At 38.6% G+C, this 23,370-nt stretch overlaps 1 protein-coding gene across 1 annotated transcript in view; it reads left to right on the forward strand.

Moving 5' to 3' along the window:
- LOC126470019 (vang-like protein 2-B) overlaps positions 1–23,370 on the forward strand; it is a 76,411-nt gene that overhangs the window by 41,953 nt on the left and 11,088 nt on the right. The window contains exon 7 of the mRNA XM_050097496.1: positions 14,050–14,257. Coding sequence (XP_049953453.1) covers positions 14,050–14,257 — 208 coding nt within the window. The remainder of the gene's footprint in view (positions 1–14,049; positions 14,258–23,370) is intronic.

A 23,370-nucleotide genomic window follows, 5' to 3' on the forward strand; every position in this document is an offset into this window, starting at 1 on the left:
GCTGACTACGTTTACATATTCCCCACTAATTTCATCTAGTCCTGACTTTGGTACCCAGGAAAATGAAATTCCATTTTGTTTACAATTTTCACTCGTGTCCTTAACTGACTGCTGCCTTAACATCGTCATTTGCATTAGGTATGTCTGCTAGTGCCTCCTCTCTAGAATAAACTTCATCTTATGTGCATAAAGAAATAGTTACACCAGTAACATCTACACTGTGGTGCAAAAAAAATTGGTCTAGGCATGCATATTCAATTACGGAGATCTGCAAACAGGCAGAATACAGTGCTGTAGTAGGCAACACCTATATAAGACAACAAGTATCTGGCATAGTTGTTACAAGGTGTACAACTTTGCTTCCGCCGTTTGCCAATAGGTGGCGACAACAGTAAGTAGCGGTTGAAAGAAACAGATCGCAGACATCAGGCAGTTAGCTTGGACCTTGATCAAAATAACCTGATTCAAACATTAGTCAATTTGTGTCTGCATCATAAAGTTGTTCCTGACTTTAAATGTCAGTTTACGAGCCTAATTCTCGTCATTCGTGGGAGGTGTTACTGTTCTGTTTCAATATGAAGAAAACAACAGCTGAGTCTTATCAGATGCTCTCAAGTACGTATGGTAAGGATGCTATTAGTGAAAGAACATGTCATGAGTGGTTTCAACGCTTCAAGAAAGTTGATTTTAATGTCGTAGACCGGCATAGTGGTGGAAGAGAGAATGTTTTCGAAGATGCAGAATTGGAGACATTGCTGAGTGAAGACTCGCGTCAAACTCAAGAAGAATTGGCATGATTAGTGGGAGTGACACAGCAAGCCATTTAAAAATGTCTCAAGGCTATGGGCATGATTCAGAGAGAAGGAGCTTGGGTACCCTGTGAGCTGAAACCAAGAGACGTTGAACGGCGTTTCTGTTTGTGAACAGTTGCTTCAGAGGCAAAAAAGGAAGGGATTTCTGCATCGCATTGTGACCGGGTATGAAAAATGGGTTCATTACGATAACCCTAAACGCAAAAAATCATGGGGATATCCCGGCCATGCTTCCACGTTGATGGCCAAATCGAACATTCACGGCTCCTAGGTCATGCTCTGCATTTGGTGGGACCAGCTCAGCGTTGTGTACTATGAGGTGTTGAAACCAAGTGAAACAATCACAGGTGCTCATCAAATGCAATTAAAGCATTTGAGCAGAGCATTAAAAGACAAACGGTCGCAATGCAGCGAGAGGCACGATAAAGTGATTTTGCAGCACAACAATGCTTGACCCCACGTTGCAAAAGAGGTCAAAATGTACTTGGAAACGTTAAAATGGGAAATCCTACCCCACCCACCATATTCTCCAGACATTGCTCCCTCTGACTATCATCTGTTTAGATCAATGGCGTATGGCCTGACTGACCAACACTTCCCATCTCATGGAGAAGTCACAAATTGGATTGATTCGTGGATCGCTTCAGAAGATGAACAATTTTTTTGACGCAGGATTCATACACTGCCAGACAGTTGGGAGAAATTAGTGGCCAGCAATGGAAAATACTTTGAATGATACATGTGTAAACAATTTGTTTCATTAAAGCCTCAAATGTTGGGGAAAAAATGGCGGAAGCAAAGTTGTACACCTTGTAGATTGGTTACTGCTGCTACAATGGCAGGTTATGAAGATTTAAGAGAGATTGAATGTGGTGTTATAGTCAGCGCACGAGAGATGGGACACAACATGTCGGAGGCAGCAATGAAGTGGGTATTTTCCCATATGACCCTTTCATGAGTGTGCTGTGAAGATCAGGGTTCTAGTAAAACATCAAATACCTGACATTGCTGCAGCCAGAAAAATATCCTGCAAGAACTGGACCGATGATGACTGAAGAGAATTGTTCAGTGTGACAGGAGTGCAACCCTTCAGCAAATTGCTGCAGATTTCAATGCTGGGCCATCAACAAGCGTCAGCATGTGATGCATTCAATGAAACATCACCAATATTGGCTTTTGGAGCTGAAGGCCCACTCATGTACCCTTGATGACTGCACGACTTGAAGCTTTATGCCTTGCCTGGGCCTGTCAACACTGACACTGGACTGTTAATGACTGGAAACATGTTGCCTGGTTGGACAAGTCTCATTTTAAATTATATTGAGCAGATGGATGTGTACGGGTATGGAGACAACCTCATGAATCCCTAGACCCAGCGTTTCAGCAGCAGACTGTTCAAGCTGTTGGAGGCTCTGTAATGGAGTGGGACATGTGCAGCTGGAGTGATATGGGACCCTTGATATGTCTAGATACGGCTCTGACTGGTGACACGTTCGTAAACATCCAGTCTGATCACTTGCTTCCATTCATGTACATTGTGCATTCTGATGGACTTGGGCAATTCCAGTAAGACAATGCAATGCTCCACATGCCCAGAATTGCTACAGAGTAGCTCCAGGAACACTCTTCTGAGTTTAAACACATCCGCTGGCCATCAAACTCACCACACATGAATGTTATTGAGCATACCTGGGATACCTTGCAACATGCTGTTAAGAAGAGATCTCCACCCCCTCGTACTCTTATGGATTTATGGACAACCCTGTAGGATTCCTGACGTGAATTCCCTCCAGCACTGCTTCAGATTTTAGTTGAGTCCGTGCCACATTGTGTTGCAGCACTTCTGTGTGCTTGCAGAGGCCCTGCATGATATTAGGTAGGTGTGCCAGTTTCTTTGCCTCTTCAATGTATGTTACACTTATATCTGTCCCTGCTGTACTACTGAAACATTGTTCCCAATAACGACTTTGGGAAGCCCTCCTGTAAAAACACTAACACCATTACTATTATGTGGGATCCACTTTCACTATCCCATTTATTTCAACCTCTAGACTAATATCATCAGTGACAGTATATGCATATGCTGCATCTTCCTTGAAACAAGGTTCAGAATTCACGTCAGCATCAACAACATTTGAAATATCACATACAGAATCAGCACAAGGCATATTAGCGTATTAAGGATCCACCCTCCCAACATCAATATGTAAAGCAACACAGTTGCCTGTAACTTCACTTACAATTGTCTCATGCTGCTCACTAGTATCAATATGCACTCTGTCAACATTTTTATCAGCAGCTGCAGTACAAGAACAAACACACTATCATACCTCAAAATTTTTGAACTAACATTTCCATTATCATTCACATTTGAATTTTCGCCATTAAATCCATCATTTGATTCAACCCACTGAAACAGTCACTCACACTATCATTTACAATCTTTTCTTTGAATTTTCTCTCCCTTTTCATACCAGCAGTTTCAAAAACTTCTTTCCAAAATTAACCTTCCCCCCAAAAGTCTCTCCACACAGAATGAATTAAACTGCCTTCATATGGGTTCCTTCGTCAGCATTTCTCTTTTGGTCTAGTCTTTATCTTAGACCTTACCTCAGGTGGGATACCAGCTCGTTTCCCCAGTTGTGAGGTCTGTCTGACACCCCCTCCCCTCCCCTCCCCCCCTTACTGTAATCTCTTCTATCATTTGGTCTCCAATTTCTCCTACCATCATTCCTAAAATCTCTGAATGGTTCTTGTGGTCTTCTCTGTAATCCCTTCTGTCCCACTCATCATTATTTGTCATTTTAGAATTTTTTTCTGTTTCTAAGTGGTAAAATAGTGTCCATATTTCCTACATATACATTGAATGACTCCTCTTTGAAGTGAATATGATAATTAATGGCCCCATTAGCTTGTCCATATGTGCCATTCTTTCAATTTACTTAATACAAAAATCTCTCATGTTTCCCTTCCCTGGTGTATATACATTACCACTTAAAAATCATGTTGAATTCTAGATTGTTTCACCTCTCCCCAATATTTATTTGACAATCCCTTCTCAGAGTCTTCATATGTCTCAAAATTATTCTGATTTTGGTTTGTCCATGACAAAGTTTCCCCTCCCGTTGCCCGTTTTGTGTTTTTAATCTGTTTTAAATCAACCATTCCATCCACAAATCTATCCCCACAATATGCAACAAAATCAGCAGGATGATATTTTCCATCATCTATCTAAAATTGTGATCATTTTTTATGAGCAGCATATTAATAATATTACTAACATTTCCATGTTACATCATAGTAACCTTTGACTCTTAAGTCTTCAGTTTTTGTTTTTATATTGTAGTACTGACATCAACTTTTAATGTAGTCGGTTTACTATCTGCTGCACAAACCTTTTCCATTATGCCACTATGACTCTTTTCCAATTTTCTTTTGAATTGTTCTTCAAATTAGGAATTTTCACCTGTGTATATTTCATCCAGCTTAACAATTTTGTCCCTTACCTCAGCATTTAATCTGACACATTTATGTTCATTTCTGTGTATTTGTAATCTTAACTTGCCTTCCATTTCTGACAGCCCCTGATTTAATCTCTCCTCCACAGACTGTATACTTCCCCCCCCCCCCCCCCCCCTCCCCAGACATGCTACTCTTAGCTTCTTTTAATTGTTCTTTCATTTGGCTCTCTTGGGGTTTTAATTGCATGTCTTCTGCTTGCACACTATTTTGAACATCATATCATTTACACTTTTCTGCAGTTGTGCAAAAAAATGGCTCTGAGCACTATGGGACTCAACTGCTGTGGTCATAAGTACCCTAGAACTTAGAACTACTTAAACCTAACTAACCTAAGGACATCACACACATCCATGCCCGAGGCAGGATTCGAACCTGCGACCGTAGCAGTCGTGCGGTTCCAGACTGTAGCGCCTTTAACCACTCGGCCACTCCGGCCGGCTGCAGTTGTGCAAGAGAGTTCAAAATTTCTTTGAACACACTTACATCAATAATGTCTTTTTGAACAATAATATTCTTGTCTGTACTATGTCTAATGACACCTGATACCTGCTTTCTAGTAATCATAAAATTTGTCTCTTAATCTGATCTGTCCATTTTCATCCCATTTATAAATTTAGTACTGCAACATAAATTATTTGTGTATCTCGATCGTTAAAAGCAGAAACATTTCTTATTAACTATTATATATCCGAGTATCACATCTTGGTATCAGAAAAAGAAATGTGTAAACCGAGAGCAGCCCTGCACAGAGACAACGATGTCCACATCCTCTATATGCTGCTTCTTCAATGTCATGTTACCTAAAATCATTTTTCAGGTGGTTTAACAAGTTGTGGAAGAAAAGATCGTTGCTTCGGTTAGTTTCTTGGGTTATGCATGAAGTGTCAAACTAGTGAAGCACGTTTTGTTTATCCGCATCACTGACATGCCTCAATAGATTTATGTTAACTGTTAGAGATTTTCAGTAACTTAGAGTACTTTCAATCCTTTTTATACTGATTTACTTCCCTACCTACCTATCCAGTAGTCATGGTCCTGTAGACCGTGCCCTGTGTCAACACTCAGTCTCCACTGCAATCTGTCTGGTGCTATTTACTCCCAATTGACTACATTCAAAGCTTTGTATCTACTTTTGTAGGTCAGAAATAGAGAAAGGAGGAGTTGCCACATTCACCAGGAACTGTCATAAATTTAAGAAAATAGACATTTATAAATTTTGCCTAGAACAGTATATGGAAGCATGTGCAACAGAAATAGAATTTCACAAAAGATCCTTCATAATATTAAGTATATATCGAGCACCTGCAGGTAACTTTAATCTGTTTATAAACCACCTTGAAGCTGTACTGGCCCATTTAACAACCAAAAACAAAGAAATAGTGGTTGCTGGTGATTTCAATGTAGATTTCCTGAAAGACTCTCCCAATAAATACTTATTTGAGTTAGTAACACTATCATTCAACTTAATTCCCACTGTAAAGTTCCCCACTAGGGTAGCCAATAGCTCACAAACAGCCATTGATAATATCTTTATAGGAAAGTCCAATGAACAAAATTATATTACAAAACCAATAGTCAATGGCCTCTCAGATAATGACATGCATTTCCTTCTGTTAAATGTTAACACTGAACAGGATATAAAATCTGTTAAATCTGAGCTCAAGAGGGTAATCAATAAGCCAAAAATTGATTATTTTAGGACACTCCTCAGAGACATTCACTGGACTGATGTTTACAGTGCTCATGGCATGAATGAAAAATATAACACTTTTGCTAATAAAGTGCTTACCTTATTCGAACAATGTTTTCCCAAAATATTTACCAAGGTTAGAGCAAAGTCTACAAAGAAGCCATGGATTACTTAAGGAATAGGGGTATCTTGTAAAACAAAAAGAAAACTGTATCTGTCAATCTGAAACAGTTCCGATGTTGATGCTATAGCACATTACAAGAAATACTGCAAAATATTAAAGACTGTAATATGGACATCAAAGCTAATATATTACAAGGAAAATATAGTCATATCAGATACCAAATAAAGACTATATGGGATATAGTGAAGGAGGAGACCAGTAGAACCAGACATGAAGAGGGACAAATAGCATTAAGAGTAAATGATACATTGGTGACAGATGTGTATAGTGTTGCAGAACTTTTTAACAGACATTTCATAACTGTTACTGAAAAGATGGAGTTGTCCGGTTCTGTAGATGCTGCTATGGAATACCTCAGACCAGACATTTCAAGTAACTTCCATAATATGAATTTGACCCTCACTACCCCAGCAGAAATAATGTCCATCATAAGATTTTTAGAATCAAAGACATCTAGTGGTTATGATGAAATATCAACAAAGCAAATTACAGAATGTGATTCTGAGTTAAGTAACATATTAAACTATCTGTGTAACAAGTCATTTATCAGTGGAATATTTCCTGAATGGTTAAAATATGCTGAAGTTAAGCCACTGTTTAAGAAGGGAGATAAAGAAATAGCATCAAATTTCCGTTCAATTTCACTTTCGCCAGCATTCTCAAAAATTTTGGAAAAAGTAATGTTCAATCGGCTTTATAACCATCTTATCTCAAATAACATACTGTCAAAGTCATAGTTCGGATTTCTAAAGGGTCCTGATATTGAGAAGGCTATCTACACTTACAGTGAAAATGTGCTTAATTCATTAGATAAAAAATTGCAGGCAACTGGTATATTTTGTGATCTGTCAAAGACATTTGGCTGTGTAAATCACAATATCCTTTTAAGTAAATGAGAATATTATAGTGTAACAGGAAATGCTGCAAAATTGTTCAAATCTTATATCTCTGGCAGGAAACAAAGAGTGTTATTAGGAAAGAGACATGTATCAAGCTATCAGGCATCATCCATCTGGGAACTAATTACATGTGGGGTCCCACAAGGTTCCATTTTAGGACCCTTACTTTTTCTTGTGTATATCAATAACCTTTCATCAGTAACATTACCAGATGCCGAGTTCGTTTTGTTTGCCAATGATACAAACATTGCAATAAATAGCAAATAAAGTGTAGTCTTAGAAAGATCATCTAATAAAATATTTGTGGACATTAATCACTGGTTCCTAGCCAATTCTTTGTCACTAAACTTTGAAAAAAACACACTACATGCAGTTCAGAACTTGGAAGGGGTGTCCCACAAGTATATGCCTAACATATGATGATAAGCAGATAGAAGTGGACAGTGTTAAATTCTTGGGATTACAGCTTGATAATAAATTCAACTGGGAGGAGCACACCACAGAACTGCTGAAGCGTCTTAACAAATCTCTATTTGCAGTGCGAGTTGTCAGACATAGGGGATATAAAAATGAAAAATCTGGCATACTATGCTTACTTTCATTCCATAATGTCATATGGGATTATTTTTTTGGGTAATTCATCAAGCCAAGCTAAAATTTTCTGGGCACAAAAACATGCAGTAAGAGTTATATGTGGTGTGAACTCAAGAACATCCTGCAGAAGCCTGTTTAGGAAACTAGGGATACTAACTACTGCTTCCCAATATATTTATTCTTTAATGAGATTTGTCATTAAAAATATATCACTTTTTTAAACCAACAGCTCAATTCATGGAATCAATACTAGAAATAAGAATAATCTTCACAAGGATTTAAAGTCGCTTAATCTTATACGAAAAGGTGTGCATTATTCAGGAACACACATTTTCAATAACTTGCCAGCAGCCATAAAAAGCTTAACAACCAATGAAATTCAGTTTTAAGAGAAGCCTAAAGGATTTATTGGTGGCCAACTCCTTCTACTCCATTGATGAATTTCTCAGTAGAACCAACTGATTTTTGTGTGCATATATGCAAGTACAATATAGCTTCTGCACAATTTCAGTGCAGTAATCTGTTCATTGTAAATAAATATGTGTGTGTGTGTGTGTGTGTGTGTGTGTGTGTGTGTGTGTGTGTGTAAGTACAATCTAACTTCTGCACCATTTCAGTGCAGTAATGTGTTCATTATAAATAAGTATTATGGTAGTTGTATTACACGTTTATTATCTTATAAATAAACAAAAAAACTTGTTATTTTAAATTCAGTGCATTATTATTTGTAAAATGATTCTTTCATATAGTGTTCATTAAAAAATGACGATCATTCCACTTGGGACCTGTGAAATGGTACATTACCTTATTTGTTTGAGTTGTAAATATTTGTCATGTATTGTTGTTTTTCTGACATGTTCTACATCCTGGAGCACGTCCTCACTACGGATCAATTGGAATGAAGTAAATCTAATCTAAATATCTAATCTTCCACATCTTTATGTCATCTTCCTATGTGTTTCTTGGCGTACACTAGGGTCATGAAAGCTTGAATAGGAATTCACATCCCTGGCATACGGATTATCTGACGTGCCCATTGAAGTTGTTTACTCTTGTGATATTCTTAAACTTTGCGCTGGTTCATGATCTCATAAATTTTATTACTTTTTCTTTCTCTCGAAGTATCTCCATCTCTCATCAGGCATCATAATCTTCTCATCACTTGTCTTTCATATGTTAGAAGTTTTGCATCTCCTTTTTTGTTAGTGTCCAGCTTTCTGAACTGTAGGGGACAATGGAGCATATAATGGCATTGTAGAGCGTCATTTTTACAGCATGTAATATGACTTTAGACTTGAACATATCTCTGAGGGCATATAGCCATCTGGAAGCAGCATAAATTCTTTCATGTGCATCTATGGGTATTTGATTATAATAATTGTATCAAATTCCCAGGTACCAGAACTGATCAAAAGACTTGATCTTATCTCTGCCCAGATGTGAAGTGCTCTTGTGCGTATTTAGTTCTGATTACTTGTATATGTTCTGTTTTTTGTTTGTACTATGACAATCCTTTTGTACATCTCCCTAAGATCTTGTTCCACTCTCGCCAAAACTTACTCTGTGTTGACTGTGTAAGCAAAGATCTGAAACCTGCCACTTTCCAATCATAGCCTCTTACACTCTTTAACATTGCTCTTGCTTATGACTTTCTCCAGGTTCAGATTAAACAATATGCATGACAGTGCATCTCCCTGTTTTAATCCAGTTCTCATGGGGAAAGGCTGTGAATATGCTCCCCCAGTTGTTACTATAAAACTAGATTCCCTCATACAAACATTTCAGTGCATTTATTTGGGATTTGGAACTCCTTCAAGGTTTTATAGAGGCTATCTCAATTAATACTGTGATAAGCTCTTTGAAAATCTATGAACAATACCTGGTTTTCTTCTCCTTCCTGATATTTCTCAAGAATTTGCCTAAGAGTAAACTTATTGTCAGTAGTTGAATGGTTTGGATGGAGTACAGTGTGATATTTTCCCATGATACAAGGTCTGTTCAAAAAATTCTATAATTTTGTCCGCAAAATTTTTCTACAGTTTCCTTTTATTTATTGTGAATGGTCTCCTTCAAAATACTCTTCTCCTCAATTGATACACCGCTCCCAACACAGATACCACTTCCAGAAACAGTCTTGGTATGCCTCTTGCTCGTTCATGCTAGGTGCCATTAACAAATTTTCTTTTACCTCATACATCATTGCAAATCTTGGTCCTTTCAACAGGTTTTTTACTTTGGAAGAAAAAAGTCCACAGGGGCCAGGTATGGAGAGTACAGAGAATGAGGCAGCACAGTGATTTCGTTTTTTGTGCAATAGTCACACACAAACAGGGGTGAATGTGCGGGTGTGTGACCGTGAATTGTCTTGCCACATTTCAGGCCATTTGCACCTCACATTTTCTCACAGGTGTCAGAACACATCCCAATAGTACCATTGATCAACGGTTTTCACAAATTCATGATGAACTAATCCTTCATAGTTAAAGAAAACTAACAGCATGGCTTTGATGTCTGACCTGACCTGACGAGCTTTTTTTGATCTTGGAGAACCTTTCTGGACCCATTGTGAAGGTTGAACCTTGGCCTCAAAGTCGTAACCATAGACCCACATGTCATCACCAGCTATGATTCTCTTAAGGAACATCTCATTCTCATTTGCGAGATCCGAAGACTCTTCACAGACTGCGTGGCAAAGATCTTTCTGGTCTTGACTCTTGAATCATAGGACAATCTTTGCAGCAACACAATGCATTCCAAGATGCTGTGTCAGGATTTCATGACATGATCCAACTGAAATGTTATGTTCTTCTGCAATCTCTCAGACAGTCACTGTTCAGTTGGCACACACAATTTCATTGACACTTCTGACATGAATGTCATCGATAGATGTCCAAGGGCATCCTGAACGAGTGTCACCTTTAATTTCTGTCTGACCATTTTTAAACCGTGTGAACCGTTCATAGTGCTGAGTAAGGCTTAAGCACTCTCCACCATAGGCTTCCTGCACCGTTTGTGTGTCTGTAAAGGTTTTCTCAAGTTTTATGCAAAATTTAACACAGACACGTTGCTCCTCTGACTCTGCTTTCTCGAAATTCACAAACTGTTTGACACAATGTTCTACTCAATACAACACTGAAGAAGAACTGACAGACATAAAACAATGAAACTTCCAACAGTTACACATTAAACACAGGCATGTGCAGGGATGCCAACTGCATTTCGCTCCAACACACCATTGGCAAGAAATTATGAATGTTCTGGAATTTTTTGAGCAGACCTCATATTTTCTGCAAATAGCTTTAGCTTTACTAAAATAATTTTAGAAAGGATCTTGTATGCCTTATTACATGAACTGATTCCTCTGCAGTTAGAGCAGTCCATCAATAAACAAATTGAACATCTTGGTCCTTTTTATGCTGTTCAGTTTATCTATTGGTAACCACTTTTATAGGGCATCACAGTAGTCTTTCTTTTGTTCTGTTGGTGCTGCATTCTATATTCACCCACAGAATCTGTCATTAGTCACTGTTGTTGTCGTTGCTGCTGCTGTTGTGTCATCTCATGTGGTCTATCCTAGTGTGCTTGATCTTCAGCTGTACTTTCACCCTTCTTGGCAGTTCCTGTCTTCTTTCCTCTGGCTGGTGTTCCTGCAATGTCCTCTTGATTCAGTCTCATAAGAGACTGTGTCTCCCTGAAAAATACTTATGTGACACTTGACTTGTTTAACACCTCATTCCCTGACTGTCACGTATACTTTTGTCCGTGGACATGCACCTTTCCCGTTCTTCTGTGACATATCTGTGCATTGGAAATCATGATATGCTCTAGCGATCCAAGCTGTCCATGGTCGTTTATATCACCGTTTTATTTTTTAATCATTTACAGGTACAGTAGAGTATTGACTATCCGAATGTTGGTCAACCAAATGACGACTTAACTGAACTATTACTCACTCATCCTTGCTGCCCCCCCCCTCCCCTTACAGTCTTGCCCTCTCCCACTCCTCCCCCCGTATCAATGCCAAATTGCTGAAAATAACAACTGTTTGCACTCTATTACAATAATTTGTGTCAACTTTGCTGTGTAAAGTAACATTATGGTGTAATATCCCTAAATGTGCTGTCCTTTCTATGAGAGATAAATAAGATATTAATAAAAGGTTAGAGGAAGGTGAACCTGCAACCAAGTTATCTAATGAGTATGAGGTTGGTAAGTCAGCAGTTACATGTTAAAAAAATTACAAGCATCACAAATTTTATATCTAACCTTGATTCTTCTGATGGATCGACAGTCCGTAAAACTGAAGTTTGCCATAAACACGGGTATAGATGATGCTGTTTGCAAGTGGTTTACACAGAAAAAAATCACAAGAAGAGCCTATCTCTGGTCCCATTCTACGTGAAAGACCAACTCAATTTAGTGGAAACCTGGGAGGGCCTTCGAATTTTAAAGCAAGCATAGGCTGGTTAAAATTCTTTAAATCGATGTATGGCATTCATGAGCTTCAAATAAGAGGAGAAAAACTGCTGATTCTTTCAAAGTAAAACTAAGGGGTATATTGGGGGAGGAATATTATGCTCTGATAAAAGCTTACAGTGTTGACAACACTGGACTCGATTGGAAAGCTTTGGCAGAAAAACTCTTGCTTCCCGTCATGAATAAGTGGCACCTAGGCCTAAAATGAACAATGAGCATATTATTGCTTTAGCTTGTGTTAATGCTGGCAGTAGCCATTGATTGCCTATTCTCATCATTGCTAAAAGTAATAAACTGTGTTGTTTCAAATGCATTAAAATGTCTGTGGTGCCTATTGTTTACATCTCACGAAAGAGTGCCGGAATGGATAGCAAGATTTTTCACAGAATGACTTATGGAAGTTTTTGTGCCTTCTGTAAAGCTCATCAGTTAAAGAATGGGAAAAGGGAGAAAACATTGTTGCTCCTGGATTGCAAACCAACTCTTCCATCATGTGATACCTTAAACGAAAGGATGCATTCATAAAAGGGATGTTTCTCTCACCTAATGTAACCTACCTAATACAGCCCATGGATCAAGGCTTTATTGAGACTTCCAAACAGTATTACTGAATAGAATTGTTTTATAAAGTATTGTTGGAAAGAGAAGGGAAAGGAGAATAAACTCTGTTAAGAAATCATAGAAATATTGATTTGAAATATGCGATGTACTTGCTCGGAGCAGCACGGGATTGTCTAAAGGAACAGAATTTGAAAAAAAATCTATAATAAAATTTTGGATATGGCAGAAAGTTCTCAAAGTCTAATAGAAAATGACAAACAGATTGATATATCCAAAATGCTCAATATGCTAAAAGAACTCAATTGTCATGAATGTGATGAACAAGACATTTAAAAATTTATGAGTGTTGATGATGCAGATCCAAGGCATCAAATCATGTATGATAGCGAAATCATAAATCTCACCATCGATAACACTGATGCCACCAGCATCTCATCAAATAATGATCAATAAAATGAAGGTGAAAGTACACCAGCTTGTTCTGAAGCATTTATATGTTTAGATTCTGCTGTGCAATGGTTTGAATCTCAAGATGAAAGCAACAAATATAAAATATCTGTCCCGAGAAAAGTGTGTGATGTAGCTCCTTCTAAGCAGGCGGACTTGGTTAGACAGATGAAAATTAAGGATTTTTTAAATCATTATTTCTTTACATATGTACTGTATATACACAATGCAAATGTAGTACATACTTTCTGTTTACTAGGTTGTTCTACATACATCTCTACTGTGCTTGTCCTGGTAATAATAAAAGATATCAATTTTGTTACAAGTACATGCAGCTTTTATTGGTAAACTGCTAAATAAAAGTATATGGGTGGATTATCTGAATAAATCGGTTTTCCAAACTCCCATGTACCCTAATTACTTCAAATAGTTGACACTTTCCATTGATTGTGGCCTGTTATTGGATATAAAGTGGACAAGCCCTCTTCCAGTACTGCTGCTATCTCAAGCTTCCTTCCACTCTCTCATTAACTTGTGCCTTATTTCTAACTTGCTACCAACATCATTGTCCACAATGTCACAGACATTCTCCATCTGTCTTTGGAACCAATACACCACGCCTGTACATCTTATGAGATAGTCAGTTTATTGTATCTCTAAAATCAGTTACTTTGCCTGCTTCAAGTGTGAAGCTAAGGAAACATACAGGTTATTTCTTATACTGAGGAAGTATAATTATGTGAATTTAGTTTTTACAGTTGTGTAATATTAAGGAAATTGTTAAAAGTGAGAAAAATAAAAGAATTATAGAATTGAACAATTACAAAGGTTTTATTTGAACGGAGACTTGTGATTAAATTACAGAGTCAATCTCGGGCAGTGCTGGCAGCACATGCTAGGAGAAGAGACTCTAGCCACAATGAACGTTTCTATGAGGAACATGACTATGAGCGGAGGGTGAAAAAACGAAGAGCACGGCTGATAACAGCAGCCGAAGAAGCATTTACACACATCAAGAGGCTGCACAATGATCAGGGAGATGCGTTAAATAGGCATGTTCTGGCAAATACAGGTAAGATATTAATAGCTTTTTTGCTTAACAGAATTAAGGTGGAGTATGATCATTTGCTTGAGAAACTAAAGGCAATGATTTTTGTTGAGTGGCATAAGCATTGTGTACCTCTTGCCTACTAGGGCAAGTCTCCGTGGGGTGTGCCATAAATTTTGGGTGTCATGTCACTCAAATGGCCACAAGAACAACACAGATATTCTCATTTTTAATATATTGTAATATAAGTTATGAAAATGTGTTGGTCTTTATTTTATGAGTCTCTGGTCACTGTTCAACAATGTGAAAACATATTAAAAATATCTTTAATGAGTAAAGTAATTTAAGATGAAACAGTTTGGCACATCTCTGCCTTGTCGTCGATATGATGTAAGCTGATACAAACTCAAAATGCTATAAAATTCATATCTAGGTGTGCTAAGTACATGAGCTACCTGTTCTCCATATGAACAGATCATACACTTCTTATGAAATGGAAAGTGCTTTTGGAATCTTAAATGTATTTCAATTTAAAAGATTGAAAATTTTTGCTATGGTTAGGATTGTCCCACCTCACTGAAGTGTAAGTAGTTGCTGCAAAAATGTATTTTTGCCATAATGTGGTAGTGTACACAGTGTACTTGTTGATACATTAACTTAAAACAGTTTTGTTGTTAAGAACTTACTCAACCTTTCTCCTCGTTCTTCCCTCTCCAGAGCCCGTGAAAAAATTTTGTATTGAAGTAGTTTCCTCCCATCCACATCGGTACACTTGTTCAGAGTCCAGTTCTGTCAGAAGACAATTTGTATCTGAATTTTCTGCCTTAGACACATTGCAGTTAATGCTGTGTGGTTGAAGCCCCAGAATTACTTTATGACCAGCTTTCTACTCACACTGCTCAGTATAAAGCTGGTCTAGTCATTCATTTCAGTCACCATTTCATTATCTTCATGCTCCTGTCAGACAAGGCAGATGCTGAGGAAAAGCCATGTAAATAGTGGCCTGAACATGTACTTTTCACATGCATTTGAACATTTCAGTATCCAGAATTGTCACTGTGCTGCTGATATCTCGATACCAGTGATCTCAAAAACCTTTGCAGGCAACCAGTCTCTCAATAGTACAATAATTATCCGCCCACAAATTAAGGATGAGTAGGTGCTGCAAGAACCTCATAGAATTTCATGCCATGAGGGCAAGTAGTCATTTTATCCTAAAAGGGAAACATGAAAAGACCATAAGAAAATTTGAAATAAATCCTCAAGCCACTGATTTTTCTGAGATGTATGAGTTCCTGTAAATGCTTTCATACAATTTTCAAGGTACTCTGCAGTTATTGTATTAAACTGGGTGTGTCTGCCTAAAATTTGGAAGGTTGGGGGTAATGTTCACCACATCCATGCCATTCAGTAAAGCCACTTGGCTCATATGAAATGAGAAACCCCTCAGGGAACTCATTCAGTCTAGGCTGGTTATGGATTTCATTATCCCAAGCTTCCAGAGCTAGGATCTGATGAGCACCACCAGTTATCTGTAACTGCAAGCTATGGGCATGCTTCATTGTTCACTGTGTAGTGAGGTACTGGAACTTTGTGTGTCACAGGGTGCTGGAATGTTGTTCTAACTGCTGAGATTGGAATGATGATGCAAATATCTCAAAGAAAGAAAGAAATCAGCCTCAAAGCATTCTACATGCCAACATAGTGGATGGATTTTGAGATGAAAAGTAATTAGTGGGCAACTTCTAGGGCACCTTTTGCACCTCGGTTGTATCTTGCTTGTCCAGATAAGGCAAGGCCTTGTTTGGACTGACCTTCAATATCCCAGCTAAACATGAATGTCGATAACTTTCACAATTCAAAACTTCACAGTGGACTGAATGGACCGTTGGTTGGAACTTTCATCCAACCACCAAAGGGAGCTCGATAGACCAATCCTCCACACCAGTCAACAGCTAATGTTAAAAATTTGGTTTTTAACAGTTTATATCTCACCTTTCTGTAGAAAGAGACCGAGACTCTAAAGATAGTGAATTTTCCGTGGAATGGGGCACTGCTTATTCAAACATAATCATCTGCTCAATCTGAACAGCTGCTCAAATGCAAAACATTAGAGAACATAAGAGTGTGTCAGAAGAAACACAGTTCCTGTAAATTAAGAAAGGGTGTGGATTCTTAGCATGACATGAATATTGCCACAAAGAATTTTCTGAAGAAATGATCTGATGAAGGGGTAACAATTTAGGAAATATTATGAAATAAGTCAGTTGTCAGCTTTAGAAGAGTGCTGCTCATGTTCTACCTTCTGAATCACCAAATTTTGCAGACTACATGAAGACATATGTCTGTTTTCGAAATGCTCATATATCCGTACGAAACAGCTTCTACTGTTAGAGTTGTCACTGCTATAGCCACAAGACATTTCAGTGTAATGCACACGGAATGTGTGGCAGATTTGTTAAAGCATACCACGAAGCTGAATTCACATGTTCATTCAGTGAATTCTGTGTCAGTTGTTCTGTTGATCATTCTTTATGGAGCCAAAAATGCCAAGGTAAAAAAGGAGTGAGACGATGATGTCTTAATACTTAGGCTAAGAAGATATATAAATCATTAAATGTCAATATTTAAGAATGCTACTACCACAGTGAGTTTCAGAGAGAGCATTAGTGAATGATTGACAGGGACAGGGGAAAGAAATACAGTAGAAGACGAATGGGTAGCTTTGAGAGATGAAATAGTGAAGGCAGCAGAGTATCAAGTAGGAAAAAGCTGAGAGATAGTAAAAATCCTTGGGTAACAGAAGATATATTGAATTTAATTGATGAAAGGATAAAATATAAAAATTCAGTAAATGAGGCAGGCAAAAAGGAATACAAATGTCTGAAAAATGGGATTGACAGGAAGTGCAAAATGGCTAAGCAGGGATGGCTAGAGGACAAATGTAAGGATGTAGAGGCATATATCACTAGGAGTAAGATAGATACTGCCTACAGGAAAATTAGAGAGACCTTTGGAGAAAAGAGAACCACTTGTATGAATATCAAGAGCTCAGATGCAAAACCAGTTCTAAGCAAAGAAGGGAAAGCAGAAAGATGGAAGGAGTATATAGAGGGTCTACGCAAGGTGAGGGCAATGTTATGGAAATGGAAGAGGGCGTAAGTGAAGATGAAATGGGAGATGTGATACTGCGTGAAGAATTTGACAGAGCACTGAAAGACCTAAGTGGAAACAAGACCCCGGCATTAGACAATGTTCCATTAGAACTACTGATAGCCTTGACAGACAAAACTCTACCATCTGGTGAGCAAGATGCATGAGACAGGCGAAATACACTCAGATTTCTAGAAGAATATAATAATTCCAATCCCAAAGAAAGCAGGTGTTTACAGGTGTGAAAATTACCGAACTATCAGTTTAATAAGTCACAGCTGCAAAATACTTACACGAATTCTTTTCAGACGAATGGAAAAACCTGACCTTGCAGAAGATCAGTTTGGATTCCGTAGAAATGTTGGAACACGTGAGACAATACTGACCCTACGACTTACCTTAGAAGATAGGTTAAGGAAAGGCAAACCTACGTTTGTCATTTGTTGACATAGAGAAAGCTTTTGACAAGATTGACTGGAGTACTCTGTTTCAAATTCTGAAGGTGGCAGGGGTCAAATACAGGGAGCGAAAGGCTGTTTACAATTTGTACAAGAACCAGATGACAGTTATGAGTCGAGGGGCATGAAAGGGAAGCAGCGGTTGGGAAGGGAGTGAGACAGGGTGGTAGCCTATCCCCGATGTTATTCAATCTGTATATTGAGCAAGCAGTAAAGGAAACAAAAAAAATTTGGAGTAGGAATTAAAATCCACGGAGAAGAAATAAAAACTTTGAGGTTTGCCGATGAAATGGTAATTCTGTCAGAGACAGCAATGGACCTGGAAGAGCAGTGGAACGGGATGGACAATGTCTTAAAAAGCGGATATAAGATGAACATCAACAAAAGCAAAACGAGGATACTGGAATGTAGTATAATTAAATCAGGTGATGCTAAGGGAATTACATTAGGAAATGAGACACTTATAGTAGATGAGTTCTGCTATTTGGGGAGCAAAATAACTGATTATTGTTGAAGTACAGAGGATATAAAATGTAGACTAGCAATGGCAAGGAAAGCGTTTCAGAAGAAGAGAAATTTGTTAACATCGAGTATAGATTTAAGTGTCAGGAAGTCTTTTCTAAAAGTATTTGTATGGAGTGTAGCCATTTATGGATGTGAAACATGGACGGTAAATAGTTTAGACAAGAAGAGAATAGAAGCTTTCAAAATGTGGTGCTACAGAATAATGCTGAAGATTATATGGGTAGATCATGTAACTAATGAGGAGGTACTGAATAGAATCGGGGAGAAGAGGAATTTGTGGCACAACTTGACTAGAAGAAGGGATCGGTTAGTAGGACATGTTCTGCGGCATCAAGGGATCACCAACTTAGTGATGGAGGGAAGTGTGGAGGGTAAAAATCATAGAGGGAGACCAAGAGATGAATACACTAAGCAGATTCAGAAGTATGTAGGTTGCAGTAGTTACTTGGAGATGAAGGCGCTTGCACAGGATAGAGTAGCATGGAGAGCTGCATCAAACCAGTCTCTAGAATGAAGACAACAACAACTACAACTACAACTGCGACTACAACTACTACTACCACATTTGATATATCATATGTTAACCTGACCAACTATGTAAGAATTAATGCATGCTTTTCCAAGAAATTTTGTAAGGCAGCTGTTCCTTTCCTTCAAAACTGCAAGCTGTATCAAAACTAAGTACCATACAGAATTCAAGTAGTCTGCCGAAACTCTCATCCTCGTCAACATCACCACTGCAGGATAATTGCCAAGTGCACAATCAGAAACGTAATGAGGTGGGTCAATAACCAACAGACGATACGGCATTTGAGCGATGATTGATGAGACTAAAGAGAGCCCATCCACCAAGGTGATGGAATACAAGGTGTACCAGAGGGAACTCACCAGTCCCTCTGAATCATTAGCTGCCATACAGTTAAAATCTTGGTGAAACGATGAAAACACTGTGGCAGCGGGTGGGCATGCAGGAGGCAGTTGCGAAGGTCTAATGACAAGATGTGAAGTGGTAATCAGCTGTTGAAGCGAGTCTAACTTTTTGTTGAAACTGCTGCTGCAACTGTAACAACTGAACCAACACCGAATCCATTATAGTCGCAGAATAAGTGCTGAAATGGAACAACCTTGTCGCTAAAAACTGTAGGACCTACAGGTCTTTATTACAACTACTAATTACAAGAAGCACAATGGCAGTGACAAAGCACCAGAATGACATGTGAGAACAGTAACAAAAGACTAGCATTCCAGGCCAGTTCTAATAACATGCACTGTTTCCCATACAAAATGATAGAAAATAGTCCTAGTCAGTGAGTGGAACCTTCATTGAGAACAATTGAGGCTAGAGAGAGCAAGGCCATGCTGGGAACTTGCCACCTGCACTACTTTGCTGGTGGTGGCAGTGACAGCGAGAGAAGTGGGCGCTCTTCTTTCAACTTCCCACTGGTGGTGCTGAATGTGAATTCTGCAGTCACAGTGGCAGCGTACATGGATCCATCACCACACTTGGCAACAAGGCGAAGGAACGGATTTAGAAAACCTTGCTGCTGGTTGTCATACTACAGTGAAACATAAATCAGTTCAGGGCGCATGGGAAGGAGCTGAAAGGACAATATCCCAGTGTGTAAAAGAGACAGTTCAGAGGTACTGGAATGTTCAAAGAGAAAGTATACATAGAAAGTAGACCTTTGACATTAGAGGGCTAAAACTGGTTTAACCACCTTTATTAATAAAATTTTTCACACCTCATATCTTCCCCTTACTACCTCCTTGCGTATAGGTACCATAATGGTTGTCATGCCATAACTCTATTTCCAGTACCTGCTTCTAACTCCACAGCAGACGAACAGGCTTTCATAGAACTCGCCGCACAACTGACAGAACTGTAGTGGGCTTTAAAGTGTTCAGAAGAATTTCATCACTAGATTGTGTTTGTTCTCCAACATGGATCTCTCAATATGCTCTCCTGCCTTGCTGGCATTGTTCATTGGGATACGATTAATGATATGCCCTCCATTGACAGCTCACTGATCTGTATACATATACAGGACAGATAAGGCAGTTTCCTAAAGGAAGCTGCAAAATATATGCTTAGCTGGCTTAACTGAATGTGTACAGCCAACTCACTGTATCTGAGCACTGTGACAGCAACTGACTGATGCAACCATCTCTGTGTTCAGTCCAGTTAAAAAACCCTAATCAATGGTTAACCATTAAGTGGTCTGGGTACTAGTGACATGGATCCTTACTAACTGCTGTCTGTGTTGGTAAGGCGGGATCAATGAGAAGTTGACAACTTTACCCAGCTGAGGACTGCTATATAGCACTACCTGGAGGCATAATAATCTCAGGTAGCTCCATCAGTGAGACTTATGTGGTTGTCTGCCTGTATTCATTCAATCCTTTGTATCACAACACTTATTTTGGTATCAAGTTGGTGAAGTCCTGACTGTCAAGTATTAACAGATTAATGAGGAAGCTTGTGATTGTCATCCCCCCCCTCCCCTCTCCCAACGTATCTCGGTTGTTATGACAGACTTATCAGTTTTGTAGCCTGAGACCTAGGTTTGGCTTGTTAAATTCAAGTAAGCTGTTTTAGATAATAAACAAATTTCTGCTGAGAATTTTGGTGTTATTATTTACATATGTCAAACAATGGAAACTCCAAGGTGAAATAACAACAATATGGAAAGGATAGATTGCTACTTGCCATGTGAGGAGGCATTGAGTCGTAGATAGGCACACTGAAAAAGATTCCTAAAATATCGAAGCTTTTGGACAAAGTCCTCCTCCTGCAGTAGAAAACACACTCATTAACACAAGCACAACTCTCACACATATGTGTTTGTGTGACTGTGTGTGTTTTCTACTGCAGAAACTTTGAAAGCTTTTATATTTTTGTGGTCTTTTTCCATTGTGCCTGTCTGAAACTCAATGCTTCCTCTATGTGGTTATTTATATATGTCGTACGTAAACTGTAAAAAATGCAACAGAAGAGCTACTGTGTAACTCTTACCAGAGAATTCATCAAGGAAACAAACTAAGGTGTTGCGGTATCCAGGGGAAATTTACAAAATGTCTTGTGATTTAGTCCCATTCCTTGAGATGCAGTCACCTCAGCCATGTGATGTTTGCAAGAATATTGCCTAGAAGTAACATACAAAAAGCTGCAACTGTTAAAGTCGACCATTTGTCTGGAGCATACCTCTACGCAACTACTCTGGCTAGATGAGGTATTTTTAACTCCGATTTAGATAGGGTGCAGTTCACTAAGACATGGTTTTATGCCCCAGAAAGGGGACCATCCAGTGTGCAATGCTTGGTGTGTATGAATTGTAATCCACTTTATTTTACATGATAGTGTGTATAAAACATTTTTCTTCCCTCTCAGACAAAAGGCCAAAGGTGAAATCTGTTCTGCGCAGCAGGCAAATTAAATGAATATGGTACAAATCTGAAGATTCTTGTCAAATCCCCAATCTGCTCCATTCATCTATCACAGTCGATCATGTAACATGATTTTGTGTACTTCTGTAAGGCAATGCTTCAGTGTTGCACCTCACAGTTCTACAGATGACTGTAGGTCTCAGCTTCAGTACCGCCAATAGCCTTTTGCATTTCACAGTTGAAAGAAAGCTGGTAACAACATTGCCAGATGTCAGTTTTCCTTGCACCATACCAAGTACAGGACACTAATAACCTTGGATGAATAAATTACTAATACTTTTAAGCACTTACAATTTCCCCCCCCCCCCCCCCCCCCCCCCCCGCCCTGCCTCCCTCCCCCTCACACACACAAAGAATACATTATTACATGAGATAAACAGGGTAATTCACTAGTTTTTATTGCCTTACACTGACACTACAGGGTCATGGAGAAAGTCATTTGAAATGTCAGTTTCTCCAAGGGTGTGTCACATAAATGTGATTTTCTCTGAGAGTCTGGAAATTGATAGCATTCCATTCCTCATGAGGACAATATTCAGTGCAGAAAATTAAACTCCAAGGAAACTAATCAGAAGACATACTATTATAATCTTTTATTTATTTATTTTAATTGCTGAGAAGATACTTAATTGGTTTGTGTATTACAGCTCTTCCTTCTGCTTTGCATCTTGACATAGACAACTAATTATCTAGTCAACAGAAGATTTGACAGAGCACTATGTGTTTGAGTTAACAAATGATTTTTTCCTCTGATTATTCATGCTTCTTTTTAACATGTTAGTATTGTGGCCAAGGGAACTGTTTTCAGTTTTTAAAAAATCATTTAAGCTCCCCTTTAGAGCCAGTTCCACACCTGCTCCCCATCTGAAACTGTGAGCCTACATTTGTTATCCAGCAAAGACTTTTCATGGGGTAAGTATACAAAGATTTTGCCTTACCAAGTTTACTGGTGTATGACTGTCAAAATACTGCATCTAGACTAGATTTTAATTTCTGATTTTGCAATATGTGAACCATAATTTGTTATATCACTGTGGCATGCATTAATATTTGCAAACAAGTGGTTATTCAAGGACTTAACTTTAACAAACAAATTGACAGTGGTACGTGTGTAGACTCCAAACCTGTGCGACACACTTAAGCTGATAGGGCTTAATCAGACAAATATTAAATCACTGATTAACAGGGCATCATCATACTTCTCCAGCAAATGTAAAGGAAACAGGTTTTAATATCCTCACTTCTAAGGCTCATGGAAGTCCAGGACAGTGTGGTAGCTGAACAAATTACCACATACACCTTTAACGAAGAGTTTAAGACCGTTCTTTACCACATCATTACCTCACTGGTGATGTGAAAAGTGATACATGAGTGGGAGGCTTAATAAATGGCAGTGAGGGAAGTAACCTGCCCTGTAATCTTAAGTCCTTATCATTTAGAAGGAACGAAAAGTTTCTGATGAGCCATCTAAACTATTCTCATTATATAATGCATCCTGTCATTGCAAGGGGACCCCACAAGCTCTATACACTGATAAGCCAAAACATTATGGCCTCT

This window comes from Schistocerca serialis, chromosome 3 (assembly GCF_023864345.2).
Source record: "Schistocerca serialis cubense isolate TAMUIC-IGC-003099 chromosome 3, iqSchSeri2.2, whole genome shotgun sequence".
Taxonomy (NCBI): Eukaryota; Metazoa; Arthropoda; class Insecta; order Orthoptera; family Acrididae; genus Schistocerca; species Schistocerca serialis.